Source organism: Oryzias latipes, chromosome 4 (assembly GCF_053564925.1).
Source record: "Oryzias latipes strain Hd-rR chromosome 4, Olatipes_Hd-rR_3.1".
NCBI lineage: Eukaryota > Metazoa > Chordata > Actinopteri > Beloniformes > Adrianichthyidae > Oryzias > Oryzias latipes.
In genome coordinates this window covers 2,682,070-2,706,585 of record NC_136240.1, presented here as the reverse complement: position 1 = coordinate 2,706,585, position 24,516 = coordinate 2,682,070, and the positions used below count along the sequence as shown (strand labels likewise).

Below are 24,516 nucleotides of genomic sequence, written 5' to 3'. Positions count from 1 at the left end.
CTGAGTGGAAAGGGCATCAACCAAATTGTGTTGATTTGGTCTGCATTTGTTTACGATACTGACACCGCTATAATGGAACCAGACAATGTCATTAAGCTGTGATTGGTCTAAAGTCAGTCTGAATTATGGTTTCTATAGCAACAACTCTCAAGTCAGCTTGCAAGAAGTCCACACCGCTACCACTTCTTTCTATTTCGGCTTTTCCCATCAGGGGTTGCCCCAGCGAAACAACCTCTCTTTCGAGGAAGAGTTGCATGGTTAAATTGGCAATGTTTTACGCTGGATGCCTTTCCTGATGCAACTCTCTCAATTTATCCGGGCTTGGGACCGGCACAGAAGCAGAGAAGGGAATCCACACCGCTACCACTTAAAGAGCCTAAAGCAAAATCTTGAGCTTTTAAGCGTATTACAATGATAATTCCTCACAAAACCCAACCCCAAAGTGGTATTTTGAAGTGGTATTCCTCTAAAAACCTGCTCTCTGAGCACCAGGCCCTACCAACCCATGAAACGGAGTGGGTTCTCACATTCTGACGTAGACCAATGAGAACAGCCCCTTCCAGGAAAAGTCTGCATAGCCAGCACCGCCTCCACGCTCACACACGTTTTCTCCTCAGGGTTAGCTGTATTTGGCCAAAATGCATTCATTTTCTATGCACAATGCCTTCGCCCACAAGTGGCAGAGATAGGCTCCAGCAGCCCCGTGACCCCGAAAGGGAATAAACGGAAGAAGATGAAAATGAATGAATGTTAAAAAATGGGTAGCAGAACTGACCAATAGAATGACTGAGTAACAGCTGTTTATTTCTCTATAGAAATCTATGGGACTTTGGTTTCTTCCTGTTTGGAATGCTGGGGGGATAGTCCCTCAATTCTGTTCTCATATACCAGGGGTGGACAATTATTTTGGCTGGCGGGCCACATAGGGTTCTAAAATTGGATAGAAGGGCCGGACCAGGAGACGATGCGTGGAGTGAGAAAAAAACAACATGGAATGTAGATGAAAACTTTTGGATTGAAAATGATATTTTAAAACAGAATGTTTTAGAGTTTTTTAGGTAAAAAACTTTTGTTCTCATTTAAGAGCCAGTTGCACCAAAGGCTTGATGTACCTCATGTAAAACTTAGAGAAATGCTGCGTTCATGTGGTGTTTGAATGATCGGAAGAATGAAAAAACAACAAATCTTCCAACACCACAAGGATGCTAGAGCGGGTCCCCAAACGGTTTCTTGTGAGGCCACAAGAACTCTTTTTCTTTGATCTTTCTTTTATTGTAAAGCCCTATAATAAAGTTTTATAAATTTATAATCCTTTTAATAAAATAAATAACACTATTTATGAAATAAAAAATGACCAAATAACTGGGATTTTCAAAGACAAAAGGTCAGGAAAAAATATACTGATACATTAAAAAGAAAAACATTAAATAGTGGATCCTCTGCCGTCATTTTCCTGCTGAGACTTTGAGGTCTGCAGCTCCTCACGCCTCACAGTTTGCACTAAAACTCAGCAGCTGTGTCCTGCATGTCTGTTTCTCATCCAGTACTAATGAAAAAAGCTTCCATGTCTTCTGCTGCAGCTATACATATATCTGTGTTACTTTTTCACCAGTACAGTTTCCTCGTTTATTGCAGGAGTTATGTTCTAAAAATAACCCGTGATCGGTGAAATCCACAGAGTCTGATTCCAGACGTTTATGGCAGTAAAACTCCTTACTGCCTAAATACACTTTTCTCACACAGACATGAACATTTTCACTCTTTTCTCTGGTTTAAATTCTCAAACCTTCATAGAAATGTGGTCCAGGATCTTAGAATGAAAACAAAGATCTGATTGATCACAGATTTCTGATCTGAAGAGCTCTGTGTTTCTGTACAGGAGACACAGAGGAGATTGATTGACAAGGTCTCCAGCCAATCAGGACACAGAACAGAGTACGCTGTTTAAAGAAAGCAGCATGATCACTCTGAAAGAACGAGCTAATCCGGGAAAGATGAACTGCTACATAGAAAGGAAAGACTGTCTTCTGTTCTGTTTGACAGAGACTTTAGAGGTTTTCCGATCGGGACACAGACTGCAGAAGGGGGAAGAAAATGTTACGTTTTGATCGTGTGGCCTGATTAAAAAAAATAAAAAACATGGGTCTCTGACATCGTTCAGTGGGCCGGACCAAACATGGAGGTGGGCTGGATGCAGCCCGCGGGGCGCACTTTGCCAGCCCTGTCATATACAGTCAGTGGTTAACACTTCAAACTTTGGTTTATTATGGGTGCTGTCGTTTTTTTCTGAGCCTTTTGAAGGAATCTGGAATCTCATCAAAAACAGCCATTTAGAATCCAAGCCTGTGATAAGGTTCAGGGACAGGACCAAGGCTAAGAACAACAATACCACCTGATAATTCTGTAAAGCTGAGTCAATTCCATCAGAATAAAGTCGGAAAAAAAGGTAATCATAAAACTCCACCAACTAACAGTATATTATCCAAACTAATCACTAACAAATACTAAAGTAAAAAGTCTGTCAGTCGAAGTGAATTATTTTGTGAACTTTAGAAAAGTTTGTTTCAAGCTGATGTTAAATAAATAAAAAAAGTCTTAATGCAGTCCACCAAAATGCTTTTTCAACACTGACATTTATTGAGGTTACTAGTGTTTTGTTTAAACAATTATGTATTTGTTTCTGAAAAAGTGCTTGTTTACTATTTAAATTGAATATTGACATCCAAGAACTAAAAACCGAGATGTTCCCACCAAACGTTCCTGAGCTGTGAAACATTTTGTTAGGCAGCAACGAGGCAATAAAACAGTCAGGTTAACCAAAGCCTTACTGTGCTTGTTCGTTTCCCTCACCACAGACCAAATGAGGTCCTACATATAAGTCTGTCGCCATTCAAACTGTCTGGAGGCCAGATGGAAGCACCAACTATAAGACCAACAGGAAGCTTTCAAAAGCCCTTGGAATCACCCGTGCTCTTCTTCCAGTTCCTCTTCAAAATCTTCATATTCTTTTAAGTCAGAAATGTCCATTTGAAAACAGATTTCTACAAAGTAATGTTAATGTAACAAAAATATGAAATGAAATATAATTGTTTGCATAATTATTCATCCTATTTTAAATTTAATGGTTTAATTCAATAGAAGTCTATTCAATTAGTGCCAATAGTCTCACAATCAGTTAAATGCAGATCACCTGAGAGGTGTGGGTGTGTCCCAAGTGACTGAGTTATAAAACACCAGTCTATGAAGGGTCCAGAGTGTGGTGGAGCGGTATTCCCGGCTACCAGGGTTGTGGAAAGGTACAAGTCAGGGGATGGATACAAAAACATTTCCAAGGCCTTGAAAATCCCCTGGAGTTCAGTGAAATCAATCATCAAGAAGTGGAATCAATATGGCAAATGTGTGAATCGCCTAGATCATGCCGCCCTCATAAACTGAGTGACTGTGCAAGTAGGAGACTTGTGAGAGATGCTACCAAGACCCCTACGACAACTTTGAAGGAGTTACAAGTTTCAGCTGCTGAGACCGGAGAGACTGTGCATTTAGTAGCTGCTGCCCAGGATCTTCACCGCTCAAAGCTTTAAGGGAGAAGGGCAATGAGAAAGCCACTGTTGAAGAAAATACTAGAGTTCACCAAAAGGTATGTGTGCAACTCCATGATCAAGTTGAAGAAGATTCTTTGGTCTGATGAGACCGAAATTGAGCTTTTTTAAATCCCATAGAGGATCTGTGGCTGGACTTGAAAAGTGCTGTTCATGCCCGGTATCCATGCGACCTGACAGAACATGAGCAGCTTTGCAAAGACGAATGGAGCTAAATTCCAGTGTGCAGATGATTGAGACTTCTCTACACAGACTGAGTGCTGTGATTGCAGCCAAAGCTGAATCTATTAGATACTGACTTTCATTTTGTATTTTTGTTTCATTGACATGACTTTCACATCGACATTCAAGGTTTTTTCTCTTTGATTTCAATAGATTACGGTCAATAGATTAGTCAAAAATACGTATGGTTACAGGCATATATCAAGTCATGAAACAGTGTGTGAAAGCATACCGACTATCACTGAAGACGTCAGGGGTAAAAACCCCTCCGCAATGAAATACAATCACGCACTGATGAACAGTTTTACATGTTTTACTTTAGCTTTTTTTTTTTTTTTTTTTTTTAGAATTAATTTTTGATATGTTGTTAATGTAGATCATTGGACACAACAAGTCACTGTTATGAGCCGGTCTGTAACAGCTACCTGATCAGTCCCTGCATGCGCGAAAATGTGTCCATTTCCACTAAAGCATTTAAAGTATGTTTTTGATAATATTAATAATACAAACTCTTAAAATGTTTATAATATTTTATTCAAAGCTGGAAAAAAAAAAGAAAACGTTTACGATCAGGATTCTTACAGTGCTTGTGCATAATTGGACTACACGGCTGGGTCTACTGATATTTACTGAGCATGTGCCCATGTTTTCTTCTTCTGTTTGGGTTAACAGCTGTTTACTCCCAAGTGAAGTGTACGAGGATGCCGCCACTTACTGAAACTTTATTAACTCGGTTAACAAAGACACATTATTAATGGTTCATTTGTTGTTGCCAAGCGACAACAAAACACTACTGGAGAATAGGCCTGCACAATATACCGCAAATTTATCGTTATCGCAATATCCAGCTCTGCAATATGCATATCGCAAAAGATGGCGAATATCGCAATAAATCGCAAACCCAAAATGTGTTAAAACAATCTTCTAGCAGCTTGAAGCATTTAACGAATCAGATAAATCCCTTTATGCTTTGACCAATCAGATGGACGCCTTCCCATTGTTGACCAATCAGATGGAGTCCTGTTATCTTAGATGTTTGTCCCCCATGTCGACGAAGGTCATTTGGAGTATAATTTTTAAACTGTTGCAATGAAATGGGAATGATGTTTTTGTTTATTTTTCTATTTGTTTATTTACCGCAAATTTATCGTTATCGCAATATTGGTCACTAATATCGCATATCTCAAGTTTTCCTCATATCGTGCAGCCCTACTGGAGAAGCAACTGGAGATGTCATTACTATAGATGTTTTTCTTTTTTAAATCTACGGTAACAGGTCAAATCCTCCATTGTGGGATCATCAAGTCCTAGTCTATTCTATTTAGGTTTAATAAATTAACCTCAGTACACATTCAAACTTTGTTAAATAGCTGCGGTTGAATTCACGTGATTGTTTACAAGGTTTCTCAGGACTGCACAGAGCGGCATTTTAGCATTCAAAAAACCGCCTCCGCCAGCTCACACACCATTCAAAAGCAGCTCCTGTGCTCAGAGACGCAGTTCTCCTGAGAGACGCAGTTCTCCTGAGAGACGCAGTTCTCCTGAGAGACACAGTTCTCCTGAGAGACACAGTTCTCCTGAGAGACACAGTTCTCCTGAGAGACACAGTTCTCCTGAGAGACACAGTTCTCCTGAGTCCAGCAGCTGGTTCACGCAGCGCAGCCGGGCAGACTGCGGTCCGAAGCCTCCTCCAGAGAGCAAACCGTAACAACAAAGCACCCTGCCCTGCCCGCAAACAGGAAGCTACGAGTCTACGAAGCATGTCTCTGAGCAGAGAAGCCAGCCAGTCCTGTTCGCGCTCCAAAGCGTTCTCTGGAGCGCCACACCATCTACGCATGACGTAAACCAGCCCAGTAGTGACCCACGATCGGAATAAACTGTTTATATGCACCAAAATCGGATCAATAATCGGCATAAGCCACCTATCAGAAGGAAATTTCGATCCGAATGAGTCTGATTGGGGCAGAGTATTCCGAACGGTGTGTTTACATGACACATTTTTATTCGGATCAGGCGTTTATTCCATTTTCTCCATGTAAACGCAGCTAATGTTTAGGCAGAGATGCTAATGTTTCATGACTCGATATAGGAGCCTGCAACCCATTGACGTACAGTAATTATCGGGAAATTTTGTGTTCAAGACAAAAAAAAGTCGTTTTCACCCCAGACATATTAAATGCAAAGCCAAATGTATTCATATATTTTTGACTATGAGCACAGTGACTCATAACACCTGATAAGAAATCTGACAGCTGACTACACCCGTTTGAAGTATTCCAGTCGATACTGTTCAAAACGCTTCATCATTTAGTCTAAAGTGGAATGTAAACATTACTGCTTGTTCAGCCTCTTATTTTCTTCCCTTTGTTTTACAAAGGCACCGGGGCACTGACAGACCGATGCCTCTTTCACTGTGAACTATTTATGTTTTATTAGTTAAATAAAAATATATAAAATAAGTGGTTAATGCATGAACATCACTTTTATATAGATAGATTAACATATACATTATCATTAAATGACAAACTCTGATCATATTTTGTTAAAAACTGTTAAAACACTGATCTAAAAGGTAATAATAGATGAAATCATTCTGAAGCTGAGTCTGCATAAAAACACTATTTTAAATCAGCTTTGATAATCAAGTCTTATTTACTGAGTCATCTCAATAATCTGGGTTAGGTCTGTGAAAGGTGGAGCATGTAGTAAAGTATTGTGTCCAAGATGGAGAGGGATTAGTCCACAAATGTCACACTATCAACGTATTGAGTGTTAGTCACTACAAGCTGAATACTAAGCATTTCCTCTCATTACTGTGCCAGAGAAAGTATCTGCACCCCTTTGTCCCATTTAGTTATTTAGGGTAAGCCCCCCGCTTCACTGGGCTTCAGCTGATCTCATGAGGAACAGGACAATTATTAACTACTTGGAATGATTGACCCCAAATTTAACCTAATCTAGTGAAAGACACATTTTCTCTGCTAAATGTAAAAGATTTGTAACATTCTGGCTTTGGTTCAATTGGGACCTTGTGCTTAAGACTCATGGGCAGCTAAGGGACATTTGCTTGTCCTGGCTGGAATTTAGACGGCTCTACGGTGAACAAACAACTTCAGGCTATAAACACAGACCTCGCAAAGACCCAAGGGACAAACACTGCATCTGTGCTGTGACTCTTACTGTATTTGTGTTGCTGCCTTCTTCCCCGCTCAGATGCAACATGGACCTGTTAGCACTATGCGAGGATTCGGGTAAAAGCAAAACTCAGTAGTTCCTTGTTTTTCTCCAAAAGGTGAAGACTTTTGGCCTGATGTTTACTTCAGAGTGACATGATCTTCAAACCTTTAAAAGTTAAAAAAGTCAGGATGGCTCACAGAAGCACATCCATTATTTATTGTGCTCTGCACCTTCCACTGATCAAAACAACCAACACTGCAGTAGATTTCCCCCCTCCCCTGGACATTATAAATATCCCAGTGCTGACCCACACAAAACAGAAAGGGAAGCTGAGGTAAAAATGCAGCTGTGTTTTTGTAGGGCTGAACTCTGCCATGAGGATCTTAAACTCGGCCAGAGCAGTTCTAACAAACATGGCTCTGGTTCAGTACAGAGGCCAAAGTCACAGAGAAGCAGGTGTGGAACACAAAGTACAAAGTGGTGTGTGATCAGACCACTGGAAGAGGTACTAGAGAGTAATTCTCCAGTCAGCGATAGAGGCAGGATGTGAATGCAGAAAGCACATTATGGCTAAAAGCCAAAGCGAGCCCGCTCTTTGTCAATACTCTCTCTTTGTAGTTCCTTTGAATAATTAATCACTAGCTGTCAGCAACTGACCCCACACACGAGAACAACGTACTGCAGGAAACTCCTTTACCAATTCAGACCAGAAATAATCTGCAACACTTTCAAAAAGTTGAATTTTCAGGTCAAATCACAGAAAAAAAATCAGCATGTTACAGTGATACTCTTTGATAAAACTTGCATGTTTAGGTGAAAGCAATGGTTGTCAGATATTCAGAAAAGGTCACATCAAGATCAGTTCTAAGTATTTTACGCCTAAAGCGAGTCATGTAGAAGATGGACATCCCTGCACAGATCACACAGTTTGTGGATCAAAAGAAACTACTTTTTTTTGCTAAATGTATGGCAGAGAATTGAACTGGAGCGGTGGTGAAACGCCTTAGGGAAGAGACCTGAACCCTTAAGCTACCAACCCACCAATCACAAGCAAGGTTAGAAGTCAAACTGCTCTGCGAGGTCCAAGCAGGAAATTCTCTCAAACATTTCATAAAACAGAAGTTACAAACATTTTAAATAACAAAAATAACTGCAATGCTTAAGTGCAAATGAGTGTTGCTGATCAACAAACATGATGTCTGCTGGACCACACACATAAAACCGCTGTTAGAGAAAGGCTTCTGTCGCGCCCACAGGTGTGATGGGACATGGATGCCTCCTTTACCACGCTGAGGGAGGCGGTCTCCATTCAAGTGACATGAATGACGGGACCATGGAGGGTGGGGGCAGGTCATTAACAAATGTGGAATTTTAGTTAGAGACCACCCAAAGAGACGTGGTAAAACCACCACAAAAACAACACAATGAGACAGTAGCAGTGTTGGTTACACACTTTAATGGGATCTCCAGTTCACCACTCCACAATGTTTTTAAAAGACAGAGTCCTGTAACCGGACTGCTGCAGCCCAGTCTGTCAGGGGGGGTCCCCTGCAGCTCCCCTCTGCCCACAACACTATAGTCCTGATTCATACTCAGCGTTTAGCCAGCATTTATCTGTGCTTAAAATGACAGATTTAAGTACCTGACAATACAAAAGAGGCAACTGTACACAAGGGAGTGAGGCAAGACTGGACAGGCCCAATGTCTGGAAACTGACCGACAACTGTTTCCACAAAGATAAAACACCTCTGCATGCCTGGGAACAGACACCCAACAAAAGTCTGCCCTTTTTGCATCTGAACTGGAAATCTCAAGAGTCCAAAAAGACAAACACAGGACCGAACCCTCTCCAGAAAGCAGCACTGATAGGACCAGGTGTCGGGGGTTCTTAAGTGAACTTACATTTTCTTTTTCCAAAAACATGGGGACGGTCAGACACGCACATGACAACAGTTCAAGGTTTGAGTAAGGATGTACTCAAACCAGTACCATTTGGTACCGTACCACGTCACCAATTTTTACCGGACCGATACGTTTCAGAACTCAATGGTAGTGTTAATGGTGCTGGCGTAGGGGTGTAGCAACTAAAAACCACAGAGACGCTAAAATGATGAGACAAAATGCTGCCTGGTTCACAGGTTCAGCAGCCTGCAGCTGCTCTTGAATAAGTGTTAAAGTAGCAAATCTGAAACACACAGTGTGGACCTCTGTCAGATCTTACGGTGGTATGCTTCTTTTTCCTCCCTCTTCTCTTTAGACCACAAAAGTCACATGGAAAAGGTTTAAATGGCACAATTTGTAAGACCAAGATTTTAAAATTGAAAACAATTTTTAGTGCTTTGTAATGCCTTATTTCCAAATTCAAAGCTTTCAAGACTTATTAAGACCCCCGCAGGAACCCTGTGAAATTAAACCTAAAAGGTATGCAGTACAAATGCAATGATTCACTTTCCCTACGATTTGGTTTAATGTTGTAACATATGGTTTGGTTTTAAACCAGAGAATTGTGGCATCTCTGCTGAAAGCAGGTCTTTTTTTGGCTACAAAGGCAGAGCTTTTAAGTTGAAGTTCTTAGTTGAAGTTGAAGGTGAGAGCTTTTCAAAGTTCTCACCTTTTAAAAGCCCCTTAAAGATACTATTAGCAATATTTACAGTGGTTGTGCTGAGAGCCACTAAAAAGTTACTCCTGGTCTGGAATGGATGTGCACCATAGGCTTAGAGTTGTGACGGTGTGGGATTTTTGATCACCGCGTTGATGAACCAGCAGGGGGCGGAGTGTCGCGGTTAAACGTTTTTAGGAGTTTTTCCTCACCACGAAGGGGGGTCTAAGGGCAGGAATGTCCAGTTTAGTTTAGTCAGATTAGTTACTTCAATTTAGGATTTTCCTATTGAATTCTATGTATTCATGATCCTTTTGATTTTATGTTTCACTTTTTCAATTACCGAAACAAAGCCTATTGAGACGACTGTTGTTGTGAATTTGGGCTAAACAAATAAAATTGAATTGAATCATCCCAATTTCTGATTAAGAGAAAAAAATAGAAAAATCCAATAAGACAACAAGAAGGGAAACAGCACACGAGCCGCAGGTTTACCCAGAGTTTAGTTTCCTGTGAAGGAATGTCAGCAGTCAGCTGTAAGAGGAGGACAGGGAGCTCTGCTGACTTGGTGTCCAATAAACTAATCTCATTAGATCTTTAAGCAATTCCAACCTGGATTTAGATGGCCAGAAAGGAGGAGGTGGTTGGAGGATAAATGGGGGAAATAAAATACAGCTTTTGCTGCTGGCTCTAAAGTTTCTGCATGACTGTCCATAAGGTCAACGCTACTCTGCAAACATTCATGGGAAATCCAGGAGGCTTTTCTGCTGGGAGAGCAGAGGATAGTCCTGAAAACAGTGAGTCCGCCTGTGCCAGCATGAGGGGGTAATGACGGGGTTCTGCCGTGCACCAGAGGTCAGACACAGGAAAGACTTCAACAAAAACATTATGTCATCAAAGAGGCCAGCATTACTCACCGACCTCAGAAGAGGGACATCCACAGGAATTTCCACAAAATATGCCCACATGAGCAGCACAAATTCCAGGTTTTGTTTTACAAGGAACAAAAAGACGTAAATCCACTTTTATTGTTTTTCTAAAACTAAGATGGAAAACAAAAAACATCGTCAGGGACGTTTCAACGTTAAGTCAGTGTATAGATGCAACCAGAGGTCCTGCTGTGCATTGGGCGTGACGCGACAGTCTAGCAGCAGCAAAGAATTCACATCAACCAATCAGGGACTCGGCTTTGACCCAAGACGTGATGATGTAATCAATGCATGGAGTCCAAAACCAACGTGGATGAGATTCTGTTCGTTTTCGTCTAGAACTTTACTTGTTCATCAACACAATAATAAAAAGTTCCTCTAATTTCATGTCAGTGGTTTCCTCCTCAGGCTAAGACAGCAGCTCATCAAACTGGGTCACAGACAGAACCGCTGAAAGCTCCTGCAGGAGATGCTGGAGCTCACCGTACGGAGAGACTCTGAGTGATGTCATGAACGCATGGAGACGTGGTTACCCATGCTTTGTGGAGAATAAACTAACCTGATGTCTCAACATCATCTGTGTCTTCCATACATTGACTGTAAATCAAATATCCAGTCAAAGCTTCCTGTAGTGATGGCACTAAAAACCTCAGACGGTAGCTCCTCCCACATGCGTCTGGAGAGTCAAGTTTTTGAACACTTTTTTTTTTTTTGAAGACATTTTTTGGACAAGCATCAAAACAGAGGACGCAGGCCCAAATTCACTGTGTTAATGGCGTTCCATGTGAACGCAGCATAAGGCAAGGACCTGACCGTATTGGGGTGTATTAGGAGGTACTACCAAGTACTACCAAGTACGACCAGTGATGCATTCTGCTTCCTCGCTTCAGTTGACATGACGTTAATGAGAAACACTGATAGAGGAAACAGGCCTCACTTGATAAAGCACCTTTACATAACAAAGAAAAAGTGGTTCTTCTGTCAATCAGTCATCAGTAAAGAGACATTGTCCTTAATTGATTCCCAAAAGGTTAGAAGAGAATGGTGTCCCATCACGCACACACCAACAGACACACACCAGCAGACTAACAGCAACCTAAACTCTGAATCCCCCGTCAACATGTAAAATAGAAAAAGATCATCAAAGAACATCTATTTTTGTTCTGAGCCGTTTCCAGCTCAACTCTCCAGAGAACCAGGATGAAAACTGAAGACATCCACAGAAACCTCTTTTCCCTTCTCAGTCGGCTGTGACCCCTGCCCACTGTGACTACTGAACCCCGACCTTTGACTTCCCCACAGCTCAAATGGCTTTACTCACTCTCAAACACAATACCACCAATAATCTGCTTTCAATCTGCGGGAACAAAATACCGCGTCAGATCCGGAGGTGAATCACAGACGATGGTACAGTCCAGTCCAACCTTCCAGTCTCCTGAAAGGAAAACCAGGATGCTGCAACTCTGAGACCACAGGGGAGGAGTCAACACCACCGTCTGAATCAACACTTCCTACAGTTTGCACGCACAGACACCCACAGTCAGGAGGATCAGAGGCTTCTCGGAACAAAACCCTGTTGTGCATCAGTCAGACAGCCCCCATGGCTCTGCCCTCTCAGCCATTATCTGGATGAACAAGAATCAGAGGTGGAGCATCAGAGCAGCAGCTTCTAGCTTTCAGGGACAGATGAGGAACAAAACAGAACTGGGACTGAGGGTGTCACCCAGGAGCAGCAAAGCGTCCAGTTCACATGGAGCTCTGATCTGAGATCAGGCGCGGCGGTGTCCTGTGGGAGCTTTGATCTTTGCCTTTTGTGTTCAAAAAATGTCCCGCCTTTCCTGTCCTGTCTGTCATCAGCAGAGTACCTTGAGACAGCGGAGTGGACCTGATAGAACCGAGTTGGTGTCCTGGCTGCAGAGCCAGTTATTAAAATAACTGGGAAAACAAAAACTAACAAGTTAAGGACTTATGTAACGCCCTGAATGCATGCATGAATGAGCAGTTCCCCTCCACACACTGAAGAATCAGCATGACAGGTGAAACTGAAGACGTTTCTAGGGACATTTTTCCAACCCACTGACAAACATCCCTTCAGGAAAGGGGAAATTCCAAGCAGCTTTCAAATAAGCAAGCATCATGGGAAGTGATACTTTTGCAAACGAGGTGGGTCTCCAGCAACCATTTACAGCCAGGCCTCTGATCTTCATACCTGCAGATACATTATCAGCGCTTTGACATTCCAGAGGTTCTACATAAGTCCCTGACATCTTTTCATCTACCCAATCCTCCCATCATGCAGGGCAAAACCGCTCAGAGGGGCCCGCCGCGCTTCTGCTCCCTCCCTGCTCTCACTCTTTGGAAGCATCTAGGTTATGACATACAAAAATGTATTGTCATCGCAAGTACGCCTGTGCAATACAATAATACTTTATCCACCTTTGTCATGGTAGAGAGAACACGTCAATGTAAGGGGGGGGGTTATTTAATATAGCACAAGGGTTAACATGCAGTCCGACCCCAAAGGAGATAAAAAAGTAACTGGGCAGTTTTTTCAAAACAGCCCCACTTTCTGCCTCCTCTGCTAAGCATCTGTGCCAAACTGTAGAAGCTTTTCATCGTCATAGACAGTGAGGAAGAACCCTTGGAACGGTGGAAGCTCCAATAATTTATATTCCCATACAAGGAAGTACACTCTAGTACCAAAAGTATTGGCTCGTCCATCCAAATGATCAGAATCAGGTGTCCCAATCTCTTGGTCTGACCACAGGTGCATAAAATGAAGCCCTCAGTCATGCAGACTGTTTTACAAACATTTGTAAAAGAATGTTCTGCTCTCAGGAGCTCAGTGAATTCCAGCGTGGAACTGTCATAGGACGCCATCTGTACCACAAATCTAGTGGTGAAATGTCCTCTCTCCTAAATATTCCACAGTCAACCATCAGCTCTATCAGAACAACATGGAAGAGTTTGGAAACAACAGCAACTCAGACTTGAAGTGGTAGACCACGTAACCTGACAGAGAGGTCAGAGGATGCTGAAACTCATAGTGCTGCAAATACTACAGAGCTCCAAACTTCCTGTGACTTTCAGATTAAAAGTCCAGCATGCAGAGAGCTTCATGGAATGGGTTTTTATGGCCGAGCAGCTGCATCCAAGGCACACATCAGTGCAATGCAAAGCGCCGGATGCAGTGGTGTAGAGCCCGCCACGCTGCCCTGGTGCTATCCTATGGGGTCCAGATGACCCCCCCCTTCCATTGACGTGTTCTCCCTACCATGACACAGGTGGATAAAGGTGGAAAGATTTCATGTAATCCATGGACACTTCAATTGGTAGTTGACGATGTTTGCACCCCCCCCCCCCCAATTATCATCGGGATAGACCATGATATTGGGGGGGGCTTTTTCCCATAGCATTATTTTATCTGCTCTTGATTCACAACAATTGTGTGTGTGTGTGTGTGGGGGGGGGGGGGGGGGGGACGTAGAAATGCAATTTTAATCTCAATTTTCTTCATAAATGTCCTCTCAGAATATATAACAAGAACATGTTAAACACACCAACACACAATTTCATATGAAGTGTGTCTTTAAACAAAAAAGTTGACGTAAAATGGAAACGATATATTAGTTGTTTTTTGATTTGCCTTCAGTTCATGTATCATAAGTAATATTGACATCACAATACTGAAAACAAACATCGCACTTTGCAAGAGTTCCTCATGTTGTGCAGCCCTTAGTGTACATGCAACATCAGGTGTAAACATGTACGTTTAAGTGTTTGCTTTATTTCCCTTAACTATGTTGTAACATATTACACCGCCTCAAAACGACTTTTTCTTTGTTTGTCATAACTACAAAACAAAAATCCCAGAAAATAGGGTATGTTTCTGTCAACTCATCATGTTTTCTAAGTCAAAATGTGAGTTTTTCCCTTTTCTCTGAATGACTTTACAAGGTTGCCTAGCATTAGCAGATAAAAGCGGCCTGCAGTCCCACTGACTGACAGGCAAACCATGAAAAACCCTACAGGCTTTATTATCTGACAATAGCTGCAATTAAAAGCTAATCAGGACTGCGTCTGCTGTTGACACAGACAAGAATTACTTGGCAGCTAAATCACAGACTGCTGTAAATCTCTGCTTATGGTAGAGCAGGGCTCCTCGTCAGCTGGCTGGCTTTAGCCCCCTCCCCTGAAAATGCACAAAGATCATAGAGCAGACATGTTGTTTTTAATTCAAAATGCAAATTTTCTCTCGACTTGTTTCAGATTGAATCTAACAATGGGGAACAGCTCAGAAATCAGCTCATGTGTGGCATGCTCACCCTAACAGCTGTGCTCTTAGCCTGAGCGCGCTGGGTTGGCGCTCCCGGGCCGTTCTGGTCCTTGGTCCCGGCTCCCTGTGCTCTGGCCGTGGCTCCAGGTGTACCGTTTGTGCAGACAGCAGGTCCGGCGCCGGCCTTCCGCGGCCTCTGCTTGATGCCGTCTAACAGGCGCACGAGCAGGATGTTGCTCGGTAGATCGTCCACCGCACACTCCACCAGCGTCCGACACTCCGGACAGCGGAGCTCCCCGCGGGAACTCAGGATGCCTTGGAGACATCTTCGGCAGAAGGTGTGCTGACAGGGCAGAACCTTGGCGGAGGCGTCAAGCCGCTCCAGACAAACGGGGCACTCCAGCAAATCCAGCAACACAGACTCGTCCATCCTCTGGCGTCACTTCAGACGGTCATGACGGGGGCTTTTGCTCTGACGCAGCTCAAGCAGCATCACGTCACTCCCATGCCTGGACTATTGCCATGGCTGCTCCATCCTGCATACAAAGGTCAAAGAGCATCAGGAGGACATGTGGAGAAAGTCTGGGACTGTTCTGGATGATCACAAAAAACATTTACACATCACCTAAAGGTATATCAAGGGAATGTCTAGCGTTACTTTAAAAAGACAAACTTTTTAAAGTCTGTAGATAGTGAGAAAACGTGGAAGAATTTCCTCCCATTTGGGCCGAAAACTGCCCTCAACAGCTAATGGCTTTTCTGGTGGAAGCGCCGCCGTCATGATGATGTCACAGGAATGAAAATCAAGTTTGTTCTCAATGCGACACTGACAGACAGACAGACAGCACTCACGGGATTACGCAACACTTTACGATATAATTAAAACTTCTACTTTGCCCGAAGGTCTGACAACCACACTCGCAACCGACTCAAAGTTTAAACATCGACGGTTAAAAACACGCGTTACTTGAACGTTACAAGCCTTTAAATGAATAATTACGTTGTTTTTAAAACAAAAGCGATGGAACGACTCGAACAGGGAACATTTCATCCCAGTTCAGACTAACTCACTAAATGCAGCTCCGCTCTTCTGGTTCTGCCGTCGCTTCAATGTTTTCTCCTGCCTTAAGTTCCAGCTAACGAGTTAGCGTCCTGCCCGAACTTACAACCACTTCTTAACTGAAGCTGAACCCGACAAGAACCGCCATTCGGCCGAGAGAGTTCCCGTTTAGCAACTCGAGGCCAAAACCTACCAGAGAGGAGACGTGGGTGAATTCTACGATGAAAAGGAGCGTGGAAGCAGCGGGAGCGCCATGCTAGTCCTCCCGTTCTGCTCGAGCGCTGCTGCTGCTGCTGGACCGAGAGGAGGGGAGGGGGTGAGGGGGAGGGACGAGCGCTTCAAGGGCTGCTGGGAAATCCGGAAACGAGCGCTGCTGCTGCTGCTGCTGCTGCTGCTGCTGCTGCTGCTGCTGCTGCTGCTGCTGCTGCTGCTGCTGCTGCTGCTGCTGCTGCTGCTGCTGCTGCTGCTGCTGCTGCTGCTGCTGCTGCTGCTGCTGCTGCTGCATGACCCAGAGGAGGGGATTTATATCTAACATTGAATTGAAAAAAAAGTTCTTCTTCACAAACAAAGTCAAAGAAATCTCATGAAACTAATACACAGATCTGATCCAGCAAAGCATTACTGATCTAATTTTAAAGCTGACTTAAAAACCAGTTTTACTTTCTGCTCTCATTTCTGTTCTGTGAATTCACAAACAAATTATGGAAAAACAGCCAAAAATTAATCACTGACTCTATTTTTACTGATTTTTAACTTTATTCTAAAAACACAACATATTGTTTTCATAGTTTTGAACACAAACACCGTGATGCTTTCTTTTTTATATACATGTTACTATTCATGACTAAATTTCATATTCACCAAAGTAAATTTGCTAATAAAAAACCTGATCCATTAATGTGAGGTTTCACCTCTGAGAATTTACAATTATTTATACCATGGAGCCGGGTGAATACTCGATTCTTATTGGCTGCTGGGTGTGCATTAAAAAGTGATATACCACAGGATAACCGCACGGTGAAATAAGAAGTTCCGGTCACCTAGCTTAAAGTTTTGTATCACTGCTTCTTTAAAACTAGCTTTAGCTTCATCATCTGGACAAAAACAAGCGGTAAGAGGTGAACTTTGTCTCTGAACTGATGCTTTATTCAACCCATCGGAAAGATCAGCTTTTACGTATGGCTTTATATCGCCGAATCTTGACTGCAGCAGTGGTGCACCACATAACAATTAGTCCGCTTTTTGTGAAAGAAAGCGATCCAAATCAGAAAAAAACAAGAATGAAGGACTAAAAACTGTTTTTTATTTATTGTTTTTGTAAGTGACCATGGTATAAGGGGGTTAATGGCCTTCGTAGTGTGCATTATCACTTTTTAACGCACTTCACGTAAGCAACCATCCGACGCAAAGGCTTCCACGGCGTGCGTTAAAAAGTGATAATGCACACTTCGTCGGTCATTAACCCCAAAGCATAAAATTCTTTGAAATAACAATCAGTATATTAATGAGTCTAGATTTGTATCAAAAAATTGTGATCCAATGTTAATGGCATTCCATTTTAAAGGGTTAATGATGATATTTTTTTGGATTTGAGCCAATTATAAAAAGACCAAAACTCTTTTACATGCAAACATTCAAAGAAAATATGTTCCACAGTTTCTACATGATTTCAACAAAAGACACAAACCTCACTATCCCAGTTAACCCTTGTGCTAACCTATGGGGTCAAGATGACAATTGACGTGTGGATAAAGGTGAAAAGATTTCATGTAATCCATGGACACCAGTGAAGATCACAAATCATTGAAGAAAAAAGGTTCAGAGCACTGTCTAGTGGGTCTAGATGACCCAACTCCCAATATTAAAGTGCCTAGGATAGCACAAGGGTTCAAGCGAGTATGTAAAAACTGATTCGAAGGGTAAATATCATTCAATATTTAAAGGTCACTTCCTTTGCTTTGTGAGGAACAGGATATGATAGATATAATGTTCATATCCTTTTAGCTTCTGTGGTACTGTTTGTTTGTTGGCTGAGCTACAGTTTTAGTGGGAATTGGAATGGATTTAATTATCTTATTATATTATTTTGATGGGCAGACCAAATTATATTTTGTGCAAAATAATAATTACCATGTTTGTCGAAATTAGAAATAACCCAAATTCCTTCTTCCAACCAATTGCTTAAAAACAAAGACTTTCTTTTATAGAAAATATATCTCTTATCACATGAAGGGGAAGTGTGCAGGGAGAAATTATGTTTGAATATTAAGAAAAAAAAATGTTTGTGATAATCAGATCATTTCACAGGCAGTTTATCAACATCATATTCACAACATAAAATAAAATCAACCCCTCCTTTTTTTTAAATACCAGCCCTGGGAACAGTAAACCAGATAGTTTTTTTATTTGAAATAAATACATTTAACCATCTTAGTTTAAGAACTCCATTCATAACTGAAAATTCTACAGCATTTAAACCTCCTTCCTCGATCTTTGTTATTGCGTCAGCTCTTCTAATATATTGATTTATTTTTCCAGATGAAATTATAATCAATGGTGTTAATCTGTTTGCTCATTTTATCAGAAATCTCCAGTGTGAGGGCCGGGTAAATGAGTCTGGACAAGCTTTCTGTCTTTGATAAGAGAACTCTTCCAAACACAGTTAAATCCCTCTGTAGCCAGGAGTTAAGAACTGTTTTACATTTATCTACATTTTTACCCGCATTTTCTCTCACTCGCGTTTCTCAGGCTTTGGAAATGACAATACCCAAATATTGAACTTGTGTTTTCACGGAAATGTTACAGATAGATTGAGCAGGATGGTCATGGAGAGCATAATTCACATTTATTAATGTTTAATTTCAAACCGGATGCTTTATAGAATGTATCGATCAAATCCAAAACTTTTGGAAGTTGGTTTTCATTTTTTAGAAATAAATTTGTATCATCAGCAAATTGGCTTATTATTAATTGTCTTTCTAAAATATTTATGCCTTCTATATTATAATTTTTAATCATGATTGCTAGCAGTTAAGCAACCAGAATGAACAGTAAGGGAGAGCTGTTGCAGCCCTGTCTGATACCTCTATTCACATTAAATCTGGGGCATGTTCCAAAGCTACGCTACTATTAATATCTTTATACAATTTACTTATCAAGTTAAATCATTTTTGGGCCAAATCCTAAGAGTTTAAAAGTATTTAGAATTAATGGGTGCTCAACGGAATCAAAGGTATAAACATCTTAAAAAAGGATAAATCCACTAATCAATAATTTGGCATTTTAGACTTAGGAAGCTTATTGTTTGATTCCCTTTATTGACACAGTGATAAAAGGCTAACATATAAAACTATAATAGCAGCAATGATGTATTGAATTGAATTCAACTGTATCAGTTCACCTCCTTAGCAAAAGGTTGTCTATTTAATTGTACCACACGTATACGTAGCCAGATTACAGTAAGAGAGTACACTTACTAAGATGTACTATCTATTTATTTTAACCTAAAATGTTTCAATTTGATCAGAATGCGTATTCTGTTTGTATTCATTATATTATACACTAAACATGCATGATATATAGTAGACTTGCTATCCAGTCAAGTGTAATTAACAAAATAAACTTTAAGTCTACTATTTTTTTAAAAGGGCCATCATGGCAGCTTAAGAGTAAATTAAATAACCACAAATTACCAAAAACTAAACCATCAAACAAGAAGGTAAATGAATAAATAGATACATAAATAAATAAAAACATTTATTAGTAAGAATATTTTCATTGCACATTGTTGTTTAACTGTGTTGTTAAAATGAAACAAAGCCTGTGCATGATAAATTCTTTCCCTTAGCTTCTAACATCTTCATCATGTGATCCAGCTTCCGGAAAAATAATACATATACTGAAATAATGATATTTAGAAAATACAATCCTTGTTATAATCATGATAGCACCATCCAGCTCAAGACTGCTAAACACATTCCACTAACTGTTGTTTGATCCTGTTAAACGTCTGTACTAAATCACCTTTTGATAAGATACATTTCAGAGCTGAGTAATGACATTTAAAAACAATGTGGTCCTTGCTTCCAGGACGGCTGCGGGCCGTGAGGAGTAAAGCTATTCCAGAATAAAAACAGACCGCTGGCGTGCAGACCAATATAAATGTCTTGGGATAAGAGAGATGAACAAGTAAGTTGTGCATCTGATGTCAGACATTTGCCTTTTATTTGAACGAGTTGTATGTCTGCGCTTTGTTTTTAACCCTCCCCGATGCTGTTCAGTCCGACCCCACATGATGACACTCAAAGACTTTTACTGTTTGTTCAAACTCCCCCAACCATTCTCTTTGTTGACGTCCCTCCTCTTTGGCCCTCAGCAACTGGGATTTGTTTTGTGGTAAAATGTCCTGAGCTGCTTTAGACACATTTTATGAAGTTTGGTTATAATAATCACCCGTTTCAGTTCTGTTCACTTTATTCCAAAAAGGTGAGTAAGTTTGTATTATTCCAGACATAACTTTGTCCATGTTTAAGTACTGTTTATTAACTGCAGAAACTAATTTGATAAATAAAAAATGCTGGCTCATCTTAAAATGGCACATCACAACAATAAAAAATTTTGTTTGATGTCTGTTAAATAATTTGGATTTTTAAGCGTCGACAGACGGTTCAGTTGGACTTTGTAACGTATAAAAGAATATAGAGAAATAAAAGTTTAAGGGTTTAGAATTCATATTTAATTTGTTTCAACAACATCTAATTTACTCCCCCAATGCCAATGAATATTAAAAAAAAAAGAAATGACAAAAGAAACAAACATCCAGCTGAGGTCTGTTGTGTTCTCTGTGGCTGGGGGGGGGGGGTCCTCCACAGTGAAAACCCAACACAGCCCCACTTGACTCTGAGCATTAGGGGTTGGACTGGGGGGCTGAACCACCAAATGGCTCCCCCACCAAAGGAGGGGTCACATGTCCAGGTGTTAGACCACCGGGGAACTCTTGTTCTCCATAACTTTCTTAGTGGAGATTAGCCTCCAGAAAAATGGAATGCATTGAGGTAATGAGGGATTTTTTCGAGCCACCCCTGAAGGCATCGTTGAGTGTTGTAAAAAGGGCGTGAGCAGGAATTCTTTAATGACATGTACAGCTGTCAGAAAGCAACATATCCATGCAGATCCCATGGAAAATGACTTATTTTCATGATATCCTCCTCAAACATGCCTTTCATCTGAAATCAATGCAGCCTGACCTTAACTCTTGACCTCTGCTGAGTTTGTTCTTCCCATCTTTCACCTGAGCAGTATAACCATCCATAACTCCTCTTCAGCTGGACTCAGCCATGTGAGCAGAAAAGAGAAGAACAGCTACCAGCTTTTTTTGTTGCCATCTTTGTGGCTAGGAGCCGGGCGGTGGACAGGGACATCTGGTGGCCACATTTTCTGTGACATCAAACTCATTCTTCCAGAGTAAATCACTGCCAGAGCTGAAGATGTTGATGTTACAGCATTTCTTGTTCCCCACAACACAAACAGAGCATGTTTTCCAGACTCAGAATGAAAACCGAGGAGCTGCGTAAGGAGAAGCAGACTGACGGCCTCACAGGAAGACTTCTCCAACGGGAGCTTTAGCAGATAATGTGGGACATTTGGATGAAACCTTTGACTCTCCTGACAGCAGAGTCACAGTTTAATACCACATGAGTCAAAGTGAGAGGCCGTCAGACGATAAATGTGATTTATTTCGATCTCCTTCAGAAGGCGGTACACGGGGGAAAAGGGAGGGAAAATGGAGCAATAAAGAAGATTTATTTGAAGGTGGCTCTCCTCTGTCACACATGAGCCTGGGGGGGGGGGGCTGTCAGGAGTTCCAGGGTCATATTTTCTCACCGTGAGGAGGCGGAAAACCAGCCCTCCCTCCTGCCCTCCTCCCTGCCTCTCATGCAGCATCACACACTGGGAGGTGTTTGGGGAGCAGAGCTCAGCAGAGATGTGATGTTATTCAGAGGAGCAGCAGTAATGATTAGTTTCATCTGAACAGGAAAATATTCCTGCACAGACCTGCTGATGATGGAGGAGACATCTGTGTTACTGTGTTTGAGGAAAGGGAAAACAAGGGACATGTGACCCCATTTCCAGGACAGAATGGACTTTATAGGAAAGATCGCCCTCTTTAAAACCTCCCATAAGTATTGCAGACTGCAGGAGCAGCAGGAGCTGCAGGAGCAGCAGAAGCAGCAGGAGCAGCAGGAGCTGCAGGAGCCGCAGGAGCCGCAGGAGCCGCAGAAGCCGCAGGAGCAGCAGGAGCAGCAGGAGCAGCAGGAGCCGCAGGAGCCGCAGGAGCCTCAGGAGCCGCAGGAGCCTCAGGAGCCGCAGGAGCAGCAGGAGCAGCAGGAGCAGCAGGAGCCGCAGGAGCCGCAGGAGCCGCAGGAGCCTCAGGAGCCGCAGGAGCCTCAGGAGCCTCAGGAGCCGCAGGAGCAGCAGGAGCAGCATCCAGGTCACACAGGGACTTCTCCTTCTGAGAGCACTGTACTGGGCTCCTTTTCTCCATGATCCTGGCTTTGATCAGACTCACAGACATTTTCAATTTACTCCATTTTGATAGACACATTAAGGCAGTCACAAAATCAGCCTACTGTTATCAGCAAAGTTGATTCTATTGAAGCATAGTACAATTATACGTACTAATGTGAGGCAGTCTACTTAAGGTTTACTATTTATACACAATCAACATATTAAACACTTAGTGTTGCAGTTTAGTCTGCAGAAGTGTTAAGTTGGTACAGCTTCTACACTACACGTACAGGGCTATCGCAATGAGTTATATAGACTAGAGTTGCTACGCTAGCTTGTTGGGCACGCAAAGTTGGAAACCATATTGGATAGGTCGAGATGCCGGTTTACTGTTAACAGAGCTAGAAAAACAAGAATGTGACTTTCCACAAGTAAATTATTACTGTCAGCTTTAAAGGAGAACTTATAAAAAACATTTTAAGAAGACCTTAGTGAGTTTACTCTCAATATTGAACGTTTAGGCCGATCTAGTCAATTCAAAGTCAACAAACCATGATTCCCTCAGTGTTTTCACCTGCCCTCCCAGGGGGGGTATTCCAGGAAGCATGTTTAAACTACCCTGACTTTAATCCTGAACTCTGGCTGAAATCCGCCTGAACTTGCTTACTCTGGGTATGTCGGTTCCAAAAGACCGGATATGAGTTGGCGTACGCTCCACTTGGTAACCCTGGGTTAATGCACGTGCACAGCAGGTACATAAAGACATTCTCAATAGATCGCCGATTTCCGGAGTCACCATGGAAACGCGTGGAGAACAAAAGAGAGCGCTTAACTTCAGTGAGACGGAGTCTGAGATTTTAATGACGGCGTATGAAGATTATACGTCCATCAAAAAAGTAACATGGCTGCATCGTCAAAAGAAAGAGTTTCTGCTTGGAGAAAAAGAACAAAGTAAACGCACGAGTTTCTGATCTTATTTCCATTTTCATTTTCACTCAATCTGACTAAATGTCATATTCCTGCAATTAAATTTAATTTTACATATTAAGTTATTGTACTTCTTGAACTCTCATGTCTAAGTTTGAATCTACAGATTTTCACATTTTTATAACAATGAAATGAATGCTACAGTAAGGATTTGCAATATGAATCACACATTCAGTTATTATTCTGATTCCAACTTTTGTTCTTATGATTACAGTTCACCGCAGGGTTCTAAATAAACTCATCATCCTCTCCCTCCCTCTTATTCATTGTGCAGAAAGAATTAAACATAGAACATAATACCAGACAAAACACAATAAAACAACTAAACACATTTGGTCAAAAACCCAGACTTAAACCCAAATACGTCCAGACAGACAAATGGAATGGTATCCCACAATCCCTTGCGGTGCCGATCTAACAGCAGCACCAAAGTTACACCTACTTCTTCCTCTTTCGGCTTCTCCCATCAGGGGTCGCCACAGCGAACAAGTCGCATGGTAAACTTGGCAATGTTTTACGCTGGATGCCCTTCCTGACGCAACCTTCTCAAACCGGGCTTGGAACCGGCACAGAGGTAGAGAAGGGAACAGGGAGCAGCCCAGAATCGAACCCTGGTTTCATGGACGGAAGGCGCCGCAAACCAGCACGAGCTAAACCGGCACCCCAAAGTTACACCTACTTAATTGAATTAATTTGAATGAAAGTAAAATAACTGATAACTACGTGTTATTTTTAAGCTGACTTAACAAAAAAAATGATTTATCTTGAACTGAAGCAAATAATTAAGTTAGATCAATGTAAAAAGTTTATCTTTCCAACATCCATATGTGGTCTTATCACCCTCTCACGGTGGAAAAAGTATTATCTGAGCTTCTTCATCCACTAAATCATCTTCAAATGGACACGCCATGCTGCTTCACCTCTCTGTAAACAAATTAACCTTCAACTAAACCTACTCCAGACCAGGTTATGTTCAGAGCATGAGTTGCTATGGCAACTTGACATACCCTGAAACATACCTCCATTTCTGGAACCGAAAGCTGAGGTTATCCGCTACCTTAGCCTCAAACTTACCGTGGTAACTCATAACCTACCTTCTGGAACACCCCCCAGGTGCATACCCCCCACAGCGGGGTGTCGCGACCAGCTATGGCTCGACA

At 41.8% G+C, this 24,516-nt stretch overlaps 1 protein-coding gene across 5 annotated transcripts in view; it reads right to left on the bottom strand.

Moving 5' to 3' along the window:
- Positions 1–16,342, bottom strand: part of sh3rf1 (SH3 domain containing ring finger 1) — a 40,104-nt gene extending 23,762 nt beyond the window's left edge. For 3 of the 5 annotated variants that reach the window (XR_013655436.1, XR_013655437.1, XM_078945441.1), the window contains exons 1-2: positions 16,056–16,339; positions 14,852–15,338 (exon numbers count right to left, since the gene is read on the bottom strand). Coding sequence is in view for 3 of the 5 variants with exons in the window: in XM_078945441.1 (XP_078801567.1) it covers positions 14,852–15,232 (381 nt within the window). In the remaining 2 variants the exon portion in view is untranslated. Of the gene's footprint in view, positions 1–14,851; positions 15,339–15,873 lie in introns of all 5 variants that reach the window. The other 2 variants (XM_011472862.3, XM_078945442.1) reach the window with 2 other exon arrangements.
- Positions 16,343–24,516: the final 8,174 nt, after the last annotated feature.